Raw genomic sequence first — 20870 nt, forward strand, 5'->3', positions numbered from 1 at the left:
CCGCCCCCCCACCCGCCCCAGCCGCTCCAGGGACAGGAGTGCGCCCAGGGCCGGCACAGCCCCGTTCCCTCCCTCGCCCACGACTGGGGCTGGGGGGCTGAGCCAGGCCAGCCCATGAGTGCTGCTGAGGACAAGCACAGAGGCTTTTTGCATGTCTGTACTTAGCCTTAGCATTTGGTTGTGGTAGGGTTTAGTTTGGGGTGTTTAACGCACGCATCGTTCTGCCGGGCTGTGACAGGAGGCAGGTCACAGAAGGGCACCCTGTACTTGGGAGTGAGGTTACAAAATGCTTCGCGCCTGTGGGAGTTCACTCCACAGATTCAGACCTGCCTCTAGAATTTACTGTGGTAACCGAGCTTAAGTAACATGTTCAAAAAATGTTGGTGACTCCGGGGTCATGGCAGAAGCTGTCACAGTGCTAGAAATAAAACTGCCGTTCATGATGTAGTGGCAACAGCTTCTCTGAAGAATATGGGATCTCAGAGTAGGCCCTGCTATATGGCCTGAGCTTTCCCCTGTAGCCCTTAGTTAAGCAAAGCAGCCCATAATATTTCACTTCACTTTCCTTCCTCCCTCTGCCTGTGACGGTCAACGAGCCAGGTCAGATGCCCCATGCCCCTTCCACCGTCCCATCTTAGTAGTTCCTCTTGAGGGCTAATAAAATAGTGTCCAACATCCAGAGGTTGCTGCTTCTACCCTAGATATCCACTACTTGATTCCCTAGTGGGTCCAGCAAGTCCCTCGCTCTGATGCAGGAATCAGTCAGATTTTTGAAGCCTGGTGAATGTGTGCCTGCATCATGTATTTTGTGGCCATATTGTCCATTCAACTGGGATTAAAAAGTGCTCCTAAAGGGAGAAGGATCCGGCCTGCACTGTAATAACGGAGGCAACTGCTGAGAGAGAAAAAACGTGTCATTTGGGTGGTAAATCTCAACCCCACCCCTTGCTAGGACCTAAGCGGCAGAGATTAGGATGTTCTCTGAAAGGACAGATAATTTGTAGAAAATCACTTGTTCAATAAGCTTAGGCTCGTCTTCCACCTGCAGTTGGTCAACAAGCAGATTACAGCTTTACTGGGTGTGTTATCGGAAACAGTATTTATTATCTCATTTCCCTGACTAAACCTCCGCCCGTCCATTGGACACAGGCAATTTGATGTGAGAACTTTATGCTCAGCATCTGAGTCCTGGAGGCTAGTTCTGATTGTCATCGAGCACGTGGTTTTGTTCTAGTCTCCCCACTTGGTAGCCAGAAAGTCCAGAATCAGATTTCCTCTGAAGATTTGTGCTTTTAGTTTGAAATACATATTCCATGAGAGATTTCCAACAATATTTTGGCCGTCAAATATTGTCTAGAAGATGCACGGGAAACAAAGCATCCAGAGCAGTTTCTACATTTTATTCAAAAATAGGTATTCACACGAAAATTAAAATATCCCCTCCCTCCCCTTTAGGTGAGCTAACATGGACAGGTGATGGGGCCATTCTGTTGGTGATCTCTTAAAGAAGGAATTTAAATGACCTTGTAGAAACCAAAGGCAAATGGTTTGTGGATTACTAGGTTTTTTTTAATCTACAGAACTCAAGCTTAGAAATGTTAGGGACTTACCTGGTTGTGTGACAGGTTTCAGGTTCCACTTCTAATTATATTATATTGTTTAAGAAGTATTTACAATCAACCCTAAAAGCATCCAACGTGATGCTAGTACGATCTCACAACTTTCTCTATAGTGACTACGTTTGGATTAGTCATGTGTCATGCTCCCCAGCTCAACTTTATCAGGGACATAATGTTTAATATCATGATCAGTACCTCTGGTACTCAGTGACCTGATCCAAAGCCTATTGCAGACAATGGGAGCCTTTCCCTTTACGTCAATGAGATTTGGGGTCAGTTCCTTTATCATGTGAGTACAGAACGGTCATAATTGAGCACATGACTCTAAAAGAGCCCAATCCACTTCTCCATGGAATCACTGAGAGACTTTCCATCAACTTCAAGTAGAAGTAGATCAGACATAGGAAAAGAAGAAAAAATAGCAGGGAAATATAATTCACCATGTTAGCCTGAAATCAGGCACAAGGCAGAGAAATAAAGACTAATTGCGTCAGAGGCATATATTCAAATATATATTCATGTGAATATTGAATATATTCAATATTCAAATAGCGGGGTGGAATAAGAGAAGACAGAGATTGACATAACATGGCTGTTCAGTATTGATATGTACATATATTGATAGCCCTGTTAAAAATTACAATAAAATTAGCTTAATTTACCAGAGTTGATTGTCTCTGATCTACCTGATTTAAAAAAAAATAATCCTCACTTAAAAAACCCCTCGAGAATGTGTGTAAATTGCACAGACACACACACATTGTACCGTAGATAAGCTGCATCTTTTAGAGATGTTTTAATGCAGCTTAAAAATTCTATGAGAAGTAGCCAGACATATGTAGTTACTGAAAAGCAGCTGCATATCATAAATCAGCTTAGTAAAAAATGTCTGGCAACAACGGTATTTCACTTAGAAGGGTTTTACTGCACATCTTTTGCAAACTTTTTCTTTTTCTTTCCCTTGTTTCTTCCCCCCCCCCCCATCTTGCTTTCATTAGCTGCCTCAGCGGGCTTTAACATGTACTCATCTTTTATTTTACAAAGCAACCTGAGCTAAAGTAAGCTTTTACATTTAAATTGGCCTACACTGATTTTTTTTCCCCATTCTCATTAAAACTTGCATACTCGTGTCACATTTGACATTTACTAAACTCAGTCATTTCAGTACGAATATTTTTCCCCCGCACTCTGCTTAAACTTTCCTTGAGGTTTAGGTGTATACATTTTGTGATCCATGAAGCATGAATATTCTGCTGTGCACTTTGAGAATGGTAGTTCACTGAACACATTCTCACTTGACAGCAGATATTTATATAAAATAGCAATTGCCCCAAGAGTTCCTGCTGAAAATAAATAGGGAGAGAGAGAGAGAGAGAGACTTTCTTTCTAGCTAGTAAAGCTCAGCATTGTTACTGTGCTGTCCTGCTGCTCCTTATTCTTCTAGGTTGGGATTTGCAATATTTTTTATTTCACTAGGAGTGGACCTAAGCCAATGGGCACTTTTTGAAAACCATATTCATGGGTTCCTTCAAGTAAAGCAAGTTTTGTTGTTTCCACCGATGGCAATGTCTGCTGACTTGGATTAAATATGGAAAGTTATAATATTCTGTTTGAGGAATTTAGAAAGTACTGGATTAATTCATCCCTGCTAAAGCTTTCACCAGCCAGGGCCTAAGCTAATGTGGAAACCTGGAAATTAAAGAACCCCTTCTCTAATGAAAGTGAGAAGGACGATCTGTAGTGATAATGCTATCTGATTTCCCCTGGGGATCAATAGGGCATCCCTATGGGTCAGCAGAGAATGGCCCAACCCTTATCCAGACCAGATGAAGGATCTCAAGTATGGTTTCCAAACCCATTAGTGCAGCGTGGTGCTCTCACTATAAAGTACAGACTAGTATGCGGGTTGGGGTAGCCAGGAAGAGAGGAATAAATTTGGATGAGAAGTAAGATTTTCAAAGGCATGCCTCAAAGCACAAATCAGTGGGATTTTTTGCTCCTAAATTACTCAGGTACTTGAAGTATCTACTGCAGAAATACTTCTAATGACAAACTAGGGATGTCACGATACTCCAAAATGCTTTGAAGACTGGCTTAGTCACGACAACTTATACATGTTAGTGGCCATTTAAAGAAAAATCCACAAAGGTTAATAGATAGAGCTGGGGGGTGGGGGTTATTATTGTTGCAGTAGATGGCCAATGCTTGTATTTGTATTTAAAGCTTTGCAGATATTTCATCTTTCTGCTGACTGAGTTACAGCCAGCCCACACAAAGTGCTAGAGGAGCACTGAAGTAAATGTGGTGGCGTTCTTCACTCCTCACTTATACAAACCTCCCACTGAAAGAAAGGAAAGAGGCCTGGAAGTTTGCTGTGAACTGCAGAGAGAGTGGAGAGCTCAGAGCAAGTTACCCTTCGCAGAGCTCATGGCTGCTGACAGAGGAAGAGAAGCAATGATACAGGAGACCTGAAGTAAAAATAAAAAGAAGGTGGTAGAATAGTTTGCTTTATTTGAGTAATGAAATGCCACATCATATCAAAGTAATTCCTATTTCTTTTGTAACCACAGAGTACTCTGAACCAGGCAATTACATCTTCTTTCCAGCTCAGAGAGGCACATCACCCTTTGCCACACATTAAAGAACGGTAATAGCCGCATTGAAGCAAGTTCAAGGGTGTGTGCATTTTATTGGGAAATCACACCTCTCAGGAATTAGAAACACTTAGCCCTAGGGAGAGATTATCTTGCAATAACCACATGCCTGCTATCATCTGCGGCATAATTATTGAAGATTTTCTCAATTTTGTACTAAAACAACCTTGAGAAGCAGTTCCAGGGGGGTGAAGCGCACCCCCGGGTAGATGACCAGCACTACATCTGTGCCCTGCTTATCTGCCACGTTTGAGCACTTACAGGTGCCCACAGTGACAGAGACAGTGTGACTAGTGGGACGATGTTCTCAAATGGGACATAATAGAACTGGGGTTCACCACTGGTTCTGCCTCAGGGCTTCAGGGTGACCTTGGCAAAGAAGTGTCACTCCTCTAGGCCTCAATTTCCTCACCTATAAATTGGATAATGATGTTGACCTTCTTTGTAAAGCCCATTGAGATATATGAATGGAGTAGACCTTCCGCACAGGAGAGAAGTTCACCTCCACTGTTGTTATAGATCAGCAGATTCCATCTATATTCAGTAGATACACATAGGAGAAGTCACTTTAGTCTTGCTAATGTTTTTGGACAGATATGTTTGTCTGCAGAATCTTGGGCACTTGGCTTTTGTCAGAATAAATATCACAGTTCAGTACAACACAGTAACCCCCTATGGTAAATTATAAATAGAGGGCACTGAACTCCTTTAAAAGCCTACTTCATTCTGTTTGCATTAGGAAGGTATTGTGCCCAAACCAAAAGATATGGTTCCTTGGAAGTCAAGGTCCTTTTGGTAAACCTGATATCTTTTATTAGATCACTCAAACAGTTGGAAACATTTTTCTTTGCAAGCTTCTGGGTACAAACACCCGTTGTCAGGCTGCAGAAGCACCTGCAGTTGGTCTGTGCTCTTCCTGGATGGAATGAATAATAAAGAAGCCAGAGGCTGGTATGCATGCAAGAAAGCCAGTCAGTGAAGAGGTAAATTGAAGAGTCGGTGGGTGAGAGACAGGTTGTGGGGTAAGGAGGAATGAATGTAGCTGGTAAATAGTGGAGAGATACCTGGGGATTCAGATGTTAGGCAGGTTATAATGTGTCATAAATCCAATGTCTATATTTAGTCCATGATTTTTTGTATCCAGTAGGTCGATGAAGTGAAGTTCATAGGCTTGTCTCTGAAAGGTGTTTTGTGAATTCCCTTTGAGGATTAAAACTGAGAGATTGGAGAGAGATTGGTTTTCTTGTGAGAAATGTGCACCCACAGGTAATTAGTAGGGCTATGTGAAGCTTCAGTCCCTGATTCGATTTGGCAGAGATTCGGCCTGATTCGGCGGCCAAAGCTCTGAATCCGAATCAACTCAGAGGACCCTTTAATCTCTCTGAATCAAATCGCAACCCTCCAAATCAACTAAAAAAGATTTGGCAATTCAGACAGAGAAAGCTTTAAATGTTTTTTCTACATACCTCTAGGTAGCAGGGGCTTGTGAATGCTGAGATGCTGGGGCGCACTGAGTGTCCCACAGGAGCGTTTGGGGGGTGGAGCTCCCCAGTGCACTTAGCAGCAGACCTGGAAGCGGACCAGAAGCATTTCCAGTCCACTTCCAGGTTTGCCGCCAAGCACACGGAGGGCCCCTGCACTCCTATGGGATGCTCCATCCACCCCAGCATTGCAGCGTTCACAAGCCATACTGGTACCTCAAGATATGTAAAAAAAGCTTTTAAAGCTGTGTCTATGTCCAAATCGCTGATTTTCCGAATCAGCATCAAATCTTCGGATTCAGCCGAATTGAATCAGGGACAGTGATCCAAATCAATTAATCAAATCACTGTCCCTGGTTTGGGCCGATTCCAAACCAAATTGAATAAGACCTGCTTCGCACACCCCTAGTGATTAGGCATTCACGTCTTTGATAGATTTTCGGTGTGCGTTCATTCTGGTGCACAGTTGTGGTTTGGTTTCTCCTACATATTTTCCATCAGGGCATTTGGTTCCTTGGAATTCACTCTGAAGTGGAATGGTCTTGGGATAGATGTGGATTATGTGTTTGCCCTCCGTGGAGACAGTGCAGCAACAGAGTAATAAACCACTTCTAATGTCTTTCTAAAACAGGATCTGAAGAAAATTGGTTTATTTTGCAAAGCTATAATAAAATGTAACTTCAAGATTCATATAATTTGTTAGAAGCATCTAATGGAGATGGAAAATGGTTCATATTCAATTTTATCCAAAACTTAGGAGTGCAAAAATTGCAAGTGCTCCACGTAATGTAAATATAGAGAGACAGAGCAAGGAAAAGAAATTCTGACTTAGACCTACATGGTGAAATGTACCACCAAGGCCTATAGGAGAAATGTAGAGCATAAATATTGTACCCTAATTCTAATTCCTTCTCAGGAAGGAATTTTTCCTTCAGGTCAGATTTAGCAAAGACAATGAGAGTTATTACCTTCGTCTTTAACATGGGCCTGGTCCGCTATCAGGGAACCTCTGAGCATATACCATATTTTTGCACATATAATGTGCATGCATCTTATTTTTGGGAAGGCAAAATGAAGCAAAAAGATTTTCCAAAGTAATGGCTGCATAGAAGGGGCGGAGCTTAATCTTCAGCTCATGCTCCCTTTTCTGCTCAGGCAAAAGCTGCGGTTTTAACCCCCTCACAGCTGAATTGGCTGCTTGTAGCTAAGCAGAAAAGGGAGGAGAATAAGAAAGCTGAAAATTAGGCTCTGTCCCTACTCTGATTCAGCCCAAAAGGGGTTAAGACTAACTGCTGATGAAGTCTTGATTGCACTCCTCCCTCCATGCAGCCGCTGAGGGGGGAAAGAAGGGAAAAGAAGTAGCAGCCATTTTACAGGGCTTCATGCTTTATATTCTAGCAGAAAACCAGCTTCCTTGTTTAAGATGTGCACCCCAATTTTGGAGAGTTATTTTCTGAAGAAAGAGTATGTGTGTGGTATGCAAGCAAATATGATATTAAGCTAGTAACTCCTCTGCCATTGCAGTGGCCAGACATCAGTATCACCCTCATCCCTGTGTTGCCGTCGGCATGTTGCAGGGTCTTCTTGGCTTTGTGTGCACAACATGCTTTGTTACTGTGGTGTGGAAAGAGGTTGGCACGGATGCTCTTAGGAGCTCTTTGCCAGCTATTGCCTCTGAATATAGGGACTGACTTGGTGGTCCAAAAGGCCATGTCCTGTCCTGTATTCCTAATTCCTCCCACACGTATCTCAGTATTTGGGTGTGACAGGCTGAAGTGGAAAATGCTCTGGCTTTAGGGTCAGGGCTGTTGTCCATGGCCTTTTGGTCCATCTTCTCCACCCGTGATGTCTGTAAGTCAGGGGTGGGCAAAATGCAGCCCGTGGGCCACATGCAGCATGCCAAGCCATTCTGTCCAGCCCTCAGGGCCCCTAAAAAATTTAGAAAACTAATATTAATCTGCCCTGGGCTGCCTGTCATGCAGACTTCAATGGCTTGCCAAAACCCTCTGCCCAAAATAATTGCCTGCCCCTACTCTAAGCCCTTTTCAAGTGAGGTTTTGTCTCTGGGACTTCGGTGACTGCAGGGATTTCATAGGTTGTAAGGAAAAACCAGAGAAGCAGGTGTAACAAGGCAGACGGACACCCGGGGCAGCAGGATGCGTGGGGGCAGCCACTGTGCTGTGGCACTAGTACAGTGCTGCAGCAGCTGCTTTTATCCCCACTCTCCCCTTCCCACAAATTGGAGCCCAGCACTGCAGCCCTGGTCACCCTAGTCCTAGTTACACTACTGCTGAGGAAAGTCAGGACTTGATCAAATTTTGCCTGCCTTATCCACACAAGACTTAAATGACTGCTGCAGAGTAGAGACTGATTTGCTCAGAGGCACGAGCTTTTGTTGCCAACAGTCTACTTCATTGGCTTCTCTGATCCAAGAAAGGATCTTGCAAACCTGGCTGTCAGCTATGAAAGCTGACGCCTCCCTGAACCGGGTAGGGTGCCACCCTGCTCTAACTTCTGCCTGATTTCAGACCACCTCTCCGTGGTACTAATGAGTCTCATGCTAGTGATCTGGATACACAGTATACTGGGTATACTATAGGCATCAAAACTTGAATGATCTTTAAAAGGTAAAATTCTGGCCCCATTAAAATCAACAGCGGTGACTTTCATAGAGTCCTGGGATTTCAACTCAGGTCTTTGCTATCATGAATAAGAAAGGAAATCTTATTTCTCCTCTGAGATTGATCTTGAGGATGAGGAAGTGGATTGGGTTTCAGGAGACCTATGATAAGTTAATGACTCCGCCAAAGACTGCATGCATGACCTTCAGCAAGTCACCTTTGGCTTGATCCTGCAGAGTGCTCAGCATTGTAGCCAGATGCAACAAAGCACAGAAGCATATGCTTAGTTTTGAAAGAACACCTTTAGACCAATTGACGACTCCTCTGTCTAAAGTAAAGCGGGTTATGTCCTTTCGGGGTCAGGTGACAGTGCTAAGCTCACTGCAGCATCACATCCATGCTTAAACTGTCCTTCCATGGAATGGGAATAGTAGTTTTCTGCCTCCCAGAGGTATTTTAAGGATAATCTTGTGCATGACCATGCTGCCCTAAGCAACTCCGGCAATGTGATCCAATCCCTGTAAGGAGCTTGATAAACAGATGGACAGAAGAAGTTACTGGTACGCCTCTGATTCGCAACACAGCATGTTCAAAATGCACTTTCCAACGATATTTACAGTATATCTAGATCAAAATAATATCTTCAAACCTGGCATATCTGTGGTGCATACACTCGCCAGCAAAAAAGCAGCAAAATCTCCAGCCTTCCACCGAAGGAAATTATTGGGAACTGCTTGGTGCTTCTAATGCCTGTGCTGTTATTGTTCCTCTTAATCTCTACCCTTGAATGACCCCAGACAAAGCACATATTAAGCAACATTCTCTGTGCTGAAGAACTGCTTTAAACTTTTGATTCTGTAAGTATTTTTCTTCCAGAGCTCTCCAGATGTTTAAATATTCAGAACCTCTCTACTTACAAAATATTCTGTTTTCTGAGGAAAACCTGAGGCTGCCCAGGCATAAAGCAAGTTGTTTGCCTTGCCTATTTTTCACAAAGATGATTATTTTTTTTTTGCAGTTGTATCATTTTTCATGTTTGCAGTTTCTGGTGAGCAAACAATATATAACTAGGGCCTCAAAGGGATGGATCAAAGGGAAAGATGACAGGTTCCATGGACTGGCCGTAGCTAAAATGCACGCGCTACTGTCTTGCTGGAATGCACGTGTCTAAAGCAGAAAGACGGTTGTATGGAAAATAAAAGGGTTTTTACACGTTAGGTCCCTAACACAGATACCTTAAATAGGTGCACAGAATATCATTGCAGCACATCGTTAATGATCTTCTCTGCTTATTTAATTGCTAGGAGCTTCTCTTCTCCCTGCTGTGGCAACAACACTGACCATATTAAAGTGGATACAGAGAACTGTTTTGTAAGGCTGTTGAGTCTCTCTTAATCTTTCTACTCCTGTATGTCAAGCCTGGTTTCTCTCGCAAAGATGCATCAAACATTTTTTCTGGGCTATGATGTTACATGTCCTCAAAGTAAATTAGTGACAGGACCCCTCCTCCTCCCCAGCACTTGTCTGCCTTTTCATACCATGATTTCTTTGTTTTCCATGCAAGCACTTTTTTTTTCTTTTTTTTTTTTTCAGCTGATGGCTAAGAAGCTTTTCTGTCTAATATATAGCCAGTTAGCCAGTGTGGCATTTGTATCCACTTATTCTCCTTACTTTCAACCACCTCCATAAAGGAAGATGAAAGAAAATTCTCAATTAATCTTTTATACGTGTATGTGCATGTCCACATACGCACATGCACGCTCTTGTATGGGATAACATTTGCAATTTCATAGCATGCAGGTTACCTACAATATTATCTGTTAGCATGTTATTTATCACCCTCCGTGCCCAAAGCACAGAGGATATATGTTTCTGAGTACTCTCAGCTTCAGAGATCCTTTTCCTTAGCTCAGAGTGATTCATCGATTGTAAGGGGCTAGAAGGGACCTTGCACGATCATCGAGTCCAGCGCCCCCAGCACTAGGCAGGATAATTTTGGAGGTCCCCAGAACTGTCCATAAGGCAATCATCATATCTATAGTGTGTGTGTTTTTAACACTGTCAAGAGCAGCAGTGTATAAACACACACACACATGCACGCACGCACAAACAGTATTAACAGGGCCGAATTCTGCTCTCAGTTACAACAGTGCTGGTGTGATAACACAAAAGAGAAATTGGCCCATTATCAAAGGCACTCACCCCAACTCAACTGTGCAAAGTTGCATGCGTGGTTACACACTATGCCTGAGTGTTAGATTTGAGATATTTGCTGCAGAAAAAGAGGGATTGTGTAGACAAACATTTGAAGAAGTAGCTCTACATGTCTGAAAGCATCATGTCAAAGGCTGCCATAGAAAGTATTAGCACCTGGTATATGTATAGTGCATACAGTGAATGTATGTATATACACCTCTTTGCAGTTAGGTCGTATCAGAGTCCATCTCTTTATTTTTTTTTCCTGTAATTGATTTGCGTGGTTTGTGTGGCTTGTATGTACATTTCCTTTTGTATTCTTTTTCAGTTAGCTCCTACATAAAAAAGCTGCGGATTTAAAATTTCTACTGTCAATATATTTCCCATCAAACTGACTTCCCTTGTTTTAGGTCTGACATCTTGTTTGTGTGATGTTGATTGCGTCAGCTGAGTTCCCAGAAGAAGGAAGATGGATAAGTGCCAGGCATCCCACCCAAAAGGAGTGATGGGTTTATTAGACATCATCAGTCATGTGCTCAGACTAATATTCTGTATCTGCTTTTTCCATGAGGTTAGACATGTCTTTATTTGGCCTGTCTCTAATATGGATTGGTCAAACTTCATGCTTCTTCCTCCCTGCAAAAATTTCCTTTTTTTTGTCCTGTGTATCTGAAAACAACAAAGACTGATTGAAGAACGGCGCAATCTGATTGTGCCATCTTTTGCTTTCATGTTCCATTCTTTGATGAACAATAAAGAGTTTTTGCATGTGTGAGGGTATGCCAAATGGTATCCTGACTTTATTCCAAGTGCAATACCAATGAACTTGATGCAGTGCACAAAGAATTGGGTCCCAAATCCAGAGCATTATAAGAAAAAATACAAATCTGCAAGAATGGACCTTTTTTAAAGCGCCTCATTTTTGTTTCATTAGAGACTTAAATAACATGACCACGGGAACATGGGACAGGTACCTTGATTGTAAATCCAGTTATGTTATATTGACTTCTATAGTGAACCTGAATAACTTGTGTCCTGTTTGGCTGCTAATATTTGTATTCTCTCTGGGGTTTTTTAAATTCTCTTTTAAAGGAGTTGAGTACCATTTTTATTTGCACTGACCTGAGGAGGTCACAATTCAGCTTCCAGACCTGGGTCAGTTTGTGTCTGGAGTTCATATTATCCAAACTACTATATTTTGGAATGGATAAGTCAAAACAAATGGTCCAGGTTTTAACCTGTCTCTAATTAAATATATTGGTAGTGCATTCATTTAATGCACTAACCAGAACAATCCCTGTCTCGTAAGGAACCTGCCAAGTAAGGAACAGGGCTCTGGTCTGTAGAGTGTAACAGCTCAAATCCTGTAAAGAGCTTAACAACCCCAAGCTTAGTCTGGAACTGGGAACCAATAGTCCTCAGTACTCATCAGATCAGGCCAGAAGATGGGATACAGCTGATCTTGATCAGACTTAGAGAGCCATGTGATCCCAGCTAAAACATTTCGTGGACCAGGTTTTCTGTAAACTTTCCTTGGAGAGGTGCAGGGAATTGTTTTGCGCATATCTCTAGTGATGTTCTGCCGCTAAATGTGGTATAGTGTAAAAAAGTGGCATCAGTCTGGTAGAGGCAAGAGAGGCATTGGGCATATCACTGGAGGAATACTAACAGAGCACAGAGAGCTACGCTGAGCACAGGAGGAGATAAAGCTAGACGTGTAAGGATACTGCTGGAAATAAAATATCAGGCTAGGACTTAGAGTTGAGTGAAGCCAGTGCATGGATTCTAGAGGGAAAGAGTTATGGTCAAGGCACTGGGAAGGGAAGATAATCTCAGCAATTGCAGTTGGGGACAAGCTAGTAGGCTGTTTCTGGGTGTGTGGCGGGAGGATCTTTTGTTTATAACAAGAGGATTTCTATATAAAAATGTCTCTCATTATCTGGACTTCATTCAGATGGCTGAAATTCTACTGCAAATGTTAAGTTCGCTGGTCTTTAAGTACGTGTGATTGTCAAGCTCTCTACTTCACAGAAAAAAAAAACATCCCCCAGGGCTAGCAGGCAGTAGCACGATCATGGTATTTATCAGTTTCAGCAGTTTGTTAATTATCCCTATTCTTATTGCATCTCTATGCAAATTTCTGTCTTTCTGCCACGGTAAATATTCTCCTGTTTTTCTAATCATAGAACCGCTAGTTAATGCTAGAAGCCCAGTGTCTTGCAAAAGCCCATATTGTCATGTGGATGATAGCGATTGACTGGGCCAAACATCCTTCCTCTAACACATTAAATTGCATGTCTTTGAATTCCTGATTGGCTGCTCATTTTCTGGACCATATTTTGCTCTTGTAAACAGCTCATATAGTTCCTAGGAGTGCTTTTTGTAACAGAAAGCTTTGATAAAGCCAAAATGATCAGCTGCCAAGATTCCAGAAGGAGTTGCAAATAGGCGCCAGATATCTTTGCTACTGTAGATGTAGATGCATTAGCAACATCATTTATCTTCCTAAGGACATACTAAGCCACTAAAAGGTATTATAAAATTAAGTGGCATTTTTCCCCACCTGCTCAAGCTGATGCCAAATGCTGATAGAAAGCTCTCCCTGGTGATATGATTCTGCATGCAAAATTTAAGTGCCCTACTAAGGACTGCAGCTGCCTCAGAGACATCCTTTTTTTCGATGGGCTGCCTCCTTCACTTAGAGTAATAAGCTTTCGATTATCTCGGGGCACTCTACATTCCATTCCAACACAATCCAACTTGACATGAAGAGAAAACATCGCACAAATAATCTTTGGACTTTCATTCTGTTTCTTCAACTAGTAAGAAAAGCAAGTCCATAAAAAAATAGTAAGATTTCACAGACATCTGTGTTAATTAAAAAAAAAAAATGGTGCTCATGCTCTGGACTTCTTGTGGCAAAAGGGAAGTGGATGCAGTGAGCCAGGAAGCCCTGTCCAGACCTATATTCCTAAACAGGAAGGGCTATTCCCATCGCCCTTGCAACTTGCAAGGTAGTAGCAATAGCAGTAGGCTGCTAAGTGACACATTTTAGTACTGTAGTATCTGTGTTTTATCATTTTAGATAATACTGTATTTGTACAATATGGTACACGAAAGCCCCTGAAACTCTGCTTCCTCCAAGGGGAAACAAAATTTAATCACCTCAACCATTTCACAGTGAATGGGCGTGTCTACACAGATGCTTACTGTGCATTAGCCTAATAACACTGTGCAGCAGTGGTTATTAACGGTGCTAATAGCCTACTGTGCAGTAGGGCTGTGCGAAATTTTGCCGTATGTTTCATTCCGAAGCTGTTTCGACGTGTTTCGAGCTGGAAACAGCGAAATCAAAATGAAACAAAAACCTTCGAAACGGCTTCCAAATGAAATGAGGGCACTCAAAACATTTTGAAAGTTTCAAAACATTTCGAGTTTTGAAGCAGCCCAGTGATGGCTCCATAGCCCCGTGGAGCTCAGCCCAGCGGAGAGAGGTGGAGCACAACCCTGACTCTTCTTGCCTCCCGCCACCAAGCTGAGCTCTGTGGGGCTGGCAGAGCTGGCTGGAGTGCAGCCCTGGCTCTCCCCACCTCCCGCCGCTGGGCTGCACTCCAAGTAGCTCCTCAGCCCCGTGGAGCTCAGCCCGGCAGCGGGAGGTGGAGCACACCTCTGGCTCTCCCCACCTCCCACCGCCGGGCTGAGCTCCATGGGGCTTCGGAGCCACTCGGAGTGCAGCCCTGGCTTTCCCCGCCTCCCATCACTGGGCCAGATGACAGAAGGATGCTGCTGCTTCCTGGGGCTAGTGTCAGCATCAGTGTTCCCCAGCGCTGGGTGCAGGCTGTACTCAGCGCTGGTCCCAGGTGACAGCAGTAGCCTCCTGTCATCCAGCGCAGATCCAGGGGGCCCACACCCCCGGGAGGAGTCCAGCACAGCCCCACAGCCCTCCTGGGGGTGCAGGCCCCCAGGTCTATGTGCTGGATAACAGGAGGCTGCCGCTGCTGCCAAGTGTCATGAGTTTTGCTTTTTGAAGTTTGAGGTGCAGTTTCAGAGAAACCTCTGCACCTATCTCCTTGAAACTTTGCAGGCTACATGCCCTCAGAAGGGGCTACCATCCCTGCAATCCAAATCAGGCAAGAAATGACAAAGTTTTAGGCATTTTGATGATCCCCCATTATAGCCTATGGGTGAAACTTCAAAACACCTCGAAACAGCGAAACAGTTTTGACGAAACAAAATGGGACAGTGCTTCAAAACAAAATGGGAAAACGGACATCGAAATGAAATGATGGTGTTTTGCACAGCCCTACTGTGCAGTGTTATTAGGCTGTGTAAACCGTGCGCCAGCACTACTGCAGAGTAACTCTAGTCACAACGTATTCAGTTTGTACCTCTTATTAGAGGTACTAAACTAAATGTGCAGTAACTAAGGCACATTAATGAACATGTAGACATGCCCAGTGAGAAGCACTATATCAAAAGAGTGCTAATTTTTTCAAGGAGAACAGTAACAACTGATACTTCTAGGTACACCCAGATAATTTCCACTTATCTGTTTGAATAGCAAAACTACTCTCTCATCCATGTTAGTTGTGTTCGGGCCAGTGTAGTTATCTTGCTTCACTAGCCTGCTAAGGCTCTTACCAGTTCTCCTGCTGCAGGATTTACTACTGTTCCACCTCAAATGATCCCATCCACTGCTTCCAAGATACTTATTATCAGTATGTGTATTGTAGTCATGCCCAGTCACAATTTGTGCCACGTCATGCCTGATGGTCTAACACAGCTAGACACCTGAAAAATTCCTACCCCTGAAGACCTTACAGTTTAAGCCCAAATAGTTCAGCACAACATGTAAAAAAGATACCTGTTCATTTCATTTTACTTATCCACTCACTGGTGCTGCCTTATGAATGTATACTGTTGCTCCCCTGTAATATTTTCAGTCAACTCTGCTGATTACTTATGGACTCCTTTAAAACAAAAGCAGGAAGTATGGCCTGCTTAAAAAGAAAGGGCCTCAAAATCCACAGCCACAAATCAATGACACATCCTTTGATTAGTTCAAATACTATTCTTGGGGTACAAAGTTGGTTCTGAAATGTCTCTGGATGTCTGGTATAATGAATATGTCCTGAAGTATAACAGGTGACTCAGATTAATCTAAGGCTTTCTATCTTTGTCTGCTTTTTACCCTTCCGCATGTAATCAGAGCCTTACAGCAGTCTGTTGAAGGAGTACAACATCTAGACTGAATTCTACAGTGGGACACAGCTGTGGTCCTGGCATACCTTAGTACTGTTTGATATGCCTGATGTTGACGATGATGACATAGGCAACAGGAAGAGAACTTATGGATGCTAAATTTAAATTACTAACCTAAGTATTTAGTGCCTGTAGTGGTTTTCTTCTTCTCGTTCTCAACCAGTGTAAGTTTTATAATGGCTAGCTCGAGTAATAGTCTGGACTCAATGCATGGCCAACATTCATGAAGGGCTAATAAGAAGTAAATGATCAATACTGAATTTTGCTCCAAACCTATGGAGAAAGAAATTCATGGTGACACTTGCTTATTAGCATTTCAGGTTTTGCAAACATTTTCACACATAAATCACCACATCAAATTGTCCAAATACCCTTGAACAACACATTGTGGGATTAATTAATATTAATAATGGGCTGACTCAGTGTGTTTACTTGTGAATGCTCTGACTCATTTTAATTCTTTCCTTTTCCTTCATCCACATGACTTGCTATTATAACAAAAGATGAGAGCACAGAAACTGTTTCATTTTATATTAAATACTGTGTGCTCCTATTAATACAAAACTCCACTTTTTTGCTTTGCCTCCTGTTTTTCTCCAAGTTATATTGTTGCATCAGGATTTTCACTGACTTGGTTTTTCATGTTTGTTCTTGTTTCTTCTCTGCTGAAGTTACTAGTGCTGATTTGTCTTCTGCTACTGCTGTAATTGGTGTGGTGCCACTGCACAATTTTTAACAACATGCAGAATCAGCAGAACTCCATCTGTCTCTCCTCCAGAACTTCCCATTCTGCCATTATAAAAATCTGCCAAATTTTCCTCCAAAGAGCAGAATACTGAATTTCCAACTGTTTGCAAAATAAGAGCAGCAGCCAGAAATTCTCGCCTACTCTCTGCAACTGGTACAAAACCTGCATCGTGCCTGATGTGAGCCTTTATTGCTGGCACCGCAGAGTTCTTACCATTATCCTTAATTTATTATCAGTCAGAGGTCTAAACTTCTGCAGAGGTTTAACATATTGTTCTGTTTGCATTTGTCATTTTATTAGGCAGTCTTTGTTCAATAACCATCACCTAATTAACTAAACACAATTGGGTTTTTTTCCCTGTTTCTTTTAAAATGCAGTCATGTTCTAAAACAGACTACAGGATGGATTGAATCTAGGGTTGTTTTATCTGGTATTTTAATTGACCCAGAATGGATTCAGAATACAGGGTTGCTTCCCCAGCCCTTCACTTAGCTAGAGATTTGGGGCCAAATTAAGCTCTCATTTACAGTGATCTAAGGTCAGACTAAATCCACAGAGCTAAATAGGTTTGCATCATTGTGACTGAGAGAAGTATTTGATCTTTTGGCTCTGCACCTGTATAAATCAGAGTACACTTTGACCTAGGGCATTAGGATCTGACCACACACCCCATTGATCTGACTATGCGCACCAGGTAATAGTCCCATGAATTTGAGTTTTAAATTGTTGGTAAAATACATTCCTATTAATATAAAAGGAAATATTTAGATCATGGGCCTTCATTGCTTTAGGTGCCCTCCTAACGTAGTTAGACAGGCCCTCAGAACTGCCCATTGCTTTGGGAGAAGGTTTTGACTAAGAACTGTGCCAGCGGCAAATGGTTTTATACGTTCTGTGGTGTACCATATGCCATACATATATATGCTATACACAGTGGGCATATTTACACGTGCAATTAGTGCTATTTGGCTTTACTGAGCAGTAACTTTACTGCACAGTAGACTAATTTGCTGTGCAGTAAGCACATGCACATATAGACAGTGATGCTTTACTGTACAGTAGATTAGTCTATTGCACAGTAAAGCATCTCATGTAGACATGGCCAGTGGCACATTATACCTTTTATTGTTTCCTGATAACATATCATGGTATGGAGATCCTAGTTGCTCCTTCTTCCAGATGAAGCCATGACTTCGGTGCCCTATCCATGTTTTGAGTGCTTCCAGGATTCTCCTCATGATCAAGATTCTGGCCTTCCAGAAATGATGCATTGCTATGTAAATAAGGTATCATGGCAGTACAGAAACATGTATAAACCAAGTTACAACTACAGGAAAAATGAACTCATTCCAAAATTAATAATACCAGCACCATGGCATGGAGCTGCAGGGCGCTAATAGATAAGTGAAGTTTGTGCGACTATCCTGGTCCTGTGGTGATTTAATGACTACCCCATATGTTAGCTATGTAACATCAAGGAATCCACAGTTTTCTGTACATCATTGCACTCTCAAAATTAAGATCTCCCGTTTATTCAAGATGTATTTTCTGGATCAAAATTTTCTTGGAAAGGAATAGCCTCGATACTTTTAAACACTCTGAGAGATAAAAAGCAGATGGTATTGATTAGCTAATTAGTAATATTTTTGGAAGCTTATCAGCGACATTGAGTAAAATGTGCATGCTTTGCAAAGTACTGGAGATGCATCTCTCTTTTCCTCTCTCTCTCTTTGGATTAGTCACAGAAATGTAATAGATTTCTGAAAAAATATGACTACATAAAAATGCTTACGTGTTTGCCAAGTGGAAACCTGTTAATTTCTCTTCCCTGAATTTATAATTGAGCTCATTCCACTTAGTCTTGAGGTTACATCGTAGTTTTGACATAAATGGATACAATGAGGATTTTGTCTCCGGCCTCTCTGACTATTGTCTCTGAATTACATATCGTGCGGTACGTTGCATTGAGTTTGTGACTCTATTGTGGCTTTCCCCTCTCTTCCTAAGCTGCTTAGTGGAGGCAAAGCACTACATTGTTTTTTGTTTTGTCCTGGGTTCACTTCTACCCTTTATCCTTGTGAACTTTTTGCAACAATGGGAGCAATTGGAGAGAAGTGATTGCTCATTTGATTGCTACCCTGTAGAACTTCTGCTGAACAGGGGGGCACATATGTGAAAGGTACTATTGCATGGTGCCATTTTGTACTGTCTGGATTCTCATTAAGTGAGTTGCAGGCCCACAAAATAGCTGTGATTTGAGCTATACATGACAAGAAAATAAATGTGGTGTTGGTCTCTGCATATCTGCGGTGATGCCTCACTTCAGGTCTTGCCTACTTAGCATTTTGCTAATACTGTGCCAAGGGAAACAGTGCATGGAAAAGTACTTTTTTTAGCTCTTGGGGTGACATGCAAATGGGCCATAGATCTGTGCAACACTTAAGTTCCACTCTGGTCCTCAAAAGGGAGTGCCAGTGCAGATTAGGTCTTGTATTAGACAATTGTTCAGGGTGGGGAGAGTTTCATCTGCATGCCATTTCTTGACTAAGGGATAGATCACTTTAGAGATATTCAGTTTAGTGTTCTCCCTATGTAGCACCCACTTATTTCTGTCACTGTCACAGACGGATACTGGGCTAGATAGACCACTGCTCTGACCCAATATGGCACTTCTTTTGTTCGTATGTTCTTATTCCTGGTCCCGCTGAAAATGGTTTCAAAGATCCCATTGACCTCAGCAGAGTCAGAATATGTTATATGGGAGGCTCTTTCCATTTTCTTAGCCAAGTTAAATGTTCCAGCTTTGACCTTTTCCAATTCTATCAAAATGACAATTTTTATTTGGGCTTCAAATGAAGAAACAATGTATTCTTGCATCCTCTCTGGTGCATGGTCTTGTTAATGTTCTTTGAAACATGACATATGTCACTGCAATCAAACCACAACTGTTCCTTTTCTTCTGAAATGGAAAAAACATGTCATTGTTAGGGCGAAGGAATACAAAAGAAGAGTCAGATTTTTGATAGCAGTGGCATGACTGCCAAACAAGAAAGAGAAATTTTATTACTTTTGGAAATTTTATAATAACAGTTAATGATAATTTAATGAAATGACATTCTCTTTACCGGGATCGCTAATGAAATGTTTGAGAGTGAGAAAATACATCTTGTTAAATAGAGCAAGTGTCTTGAGTGGAACAGCACTTCTGACAGCAGCTTTCATGCTTGAGTACAGGCTTAGTATCCAGAGTTTTGTTACAGTACTTTAGAAACAAGATAAAATTAATGTATGGCAAATAATACAAACCTGAAGTACTTTTAGGATGCAAACCCTTGAATGAAGTATTTGATTTTTCAGCATTGCTCCTTATATAAACTAACCATTGTTTATGGTGCCTGTTTCGTTTTGCAGGCAAACCAGAGAACAGGAAACTCCACCTGACTTTTTTTACTTCTCAGACTACGAAAGGCACAATGCCGAAATAGCAGCGTTTCATTTGGACAGGTAAGTACAACCAGGGCCGGTCTTATGGCACCCTGGACAAGCTTATGTTTTGGTGCCCTTTCCTTGAGTTTAAGTATGTAGTAGTATTAGTGAAAGTTTCAGAAATAAAGCTCAGTGGGGAGCTGCTGGGCTGGATTAGGAGACTTGCTTCCCTGCAGGCAAATACCACTGTTTGTGCATGGGAACAAGGTGGGAGAATTGGAGCAGGCTCCATCGCCCTGGCTGCAGATGCCCAGCCTTGCCTATGAGCAGCAACCGGAGGCAGGGGTCGAGCTGGGCTGGACATGGCTTCTCCTGCCTGGGATGGGTATTGGTCAGGGAAGTGCGAGGCAGGGGGAAGAGAGCTGCCATCCTATCTTTAGTTTTAGGCGCTCATTTGTAGTCTTAGGCTTGGGTTAGGACTAGAATCCATGAGATGTCCTAGGACAGGATGTGGAATGAAATCCATTCAGTCCACGTGTCTACACAAGATGCTACTGTGCAGTAGCACTGGTGGGCACTAACCCCCATGATGTGATGCTACTGCACAGTAATAATGAGCTACTGCTCAGTAGCTCATTGCTACTGCACAGTAGCATTGGAAAAAAATGTATGGCGATGGTACTACGCAGTCCGCTGCTCGTGTAGATGTGGCCAAGGTCATATATATGCCTTAGGAATGGGGTTCGCTGGGAAGCAGATGTTATACTTGGAGACCATGGGATTTCATGGGCTGGATTAGGGATGGGGCTTCTTTTGTACCATGAGATAGGAGCAGAGATGAGAACTTGCAAGACCCTTGGCTA

The 20870-nt window shown here is 42.4% G+C and overlaps 1 protein-coding gene across 1 annotated transcript in view; it reads left to right on the top strand.

Annotated features, from left to right (window-relative positions):
* The window catches only part of FAM20C (FAM20C, golgi associated secretory pathway kinase), a 115741-nt gene that overhangs the window by 52636 nt on the left and 42235 nt on the right, over positions 1-20870 (top strand). The window contains exon 5 of the mRNA XM_019512606.1: positions 19993-20085. Coding sequence (XP_019368151.1) covers positions 19993-20085 — 93 coding nt within the window. The remainder of the gene's footprint in view (positions 1-19992; positions 20086-20870) is intronic.

The sequence above is a fragment of the Gavialis gangeticus genome, unplaced genomic scaffold (genome assembly GCF_001723915.1).
Source record: "Gavialis gangeticus isolate Ggan-Ray unplaced genomic scaffold, GavGan_comp1, whole genome shotgun sequence".
NCBI classification, from domain to species: Eukaryota; Metazoa; Chordata; order Crocodylia; family Gavialidae; genus Gavialis; species Gavialis gangeticus.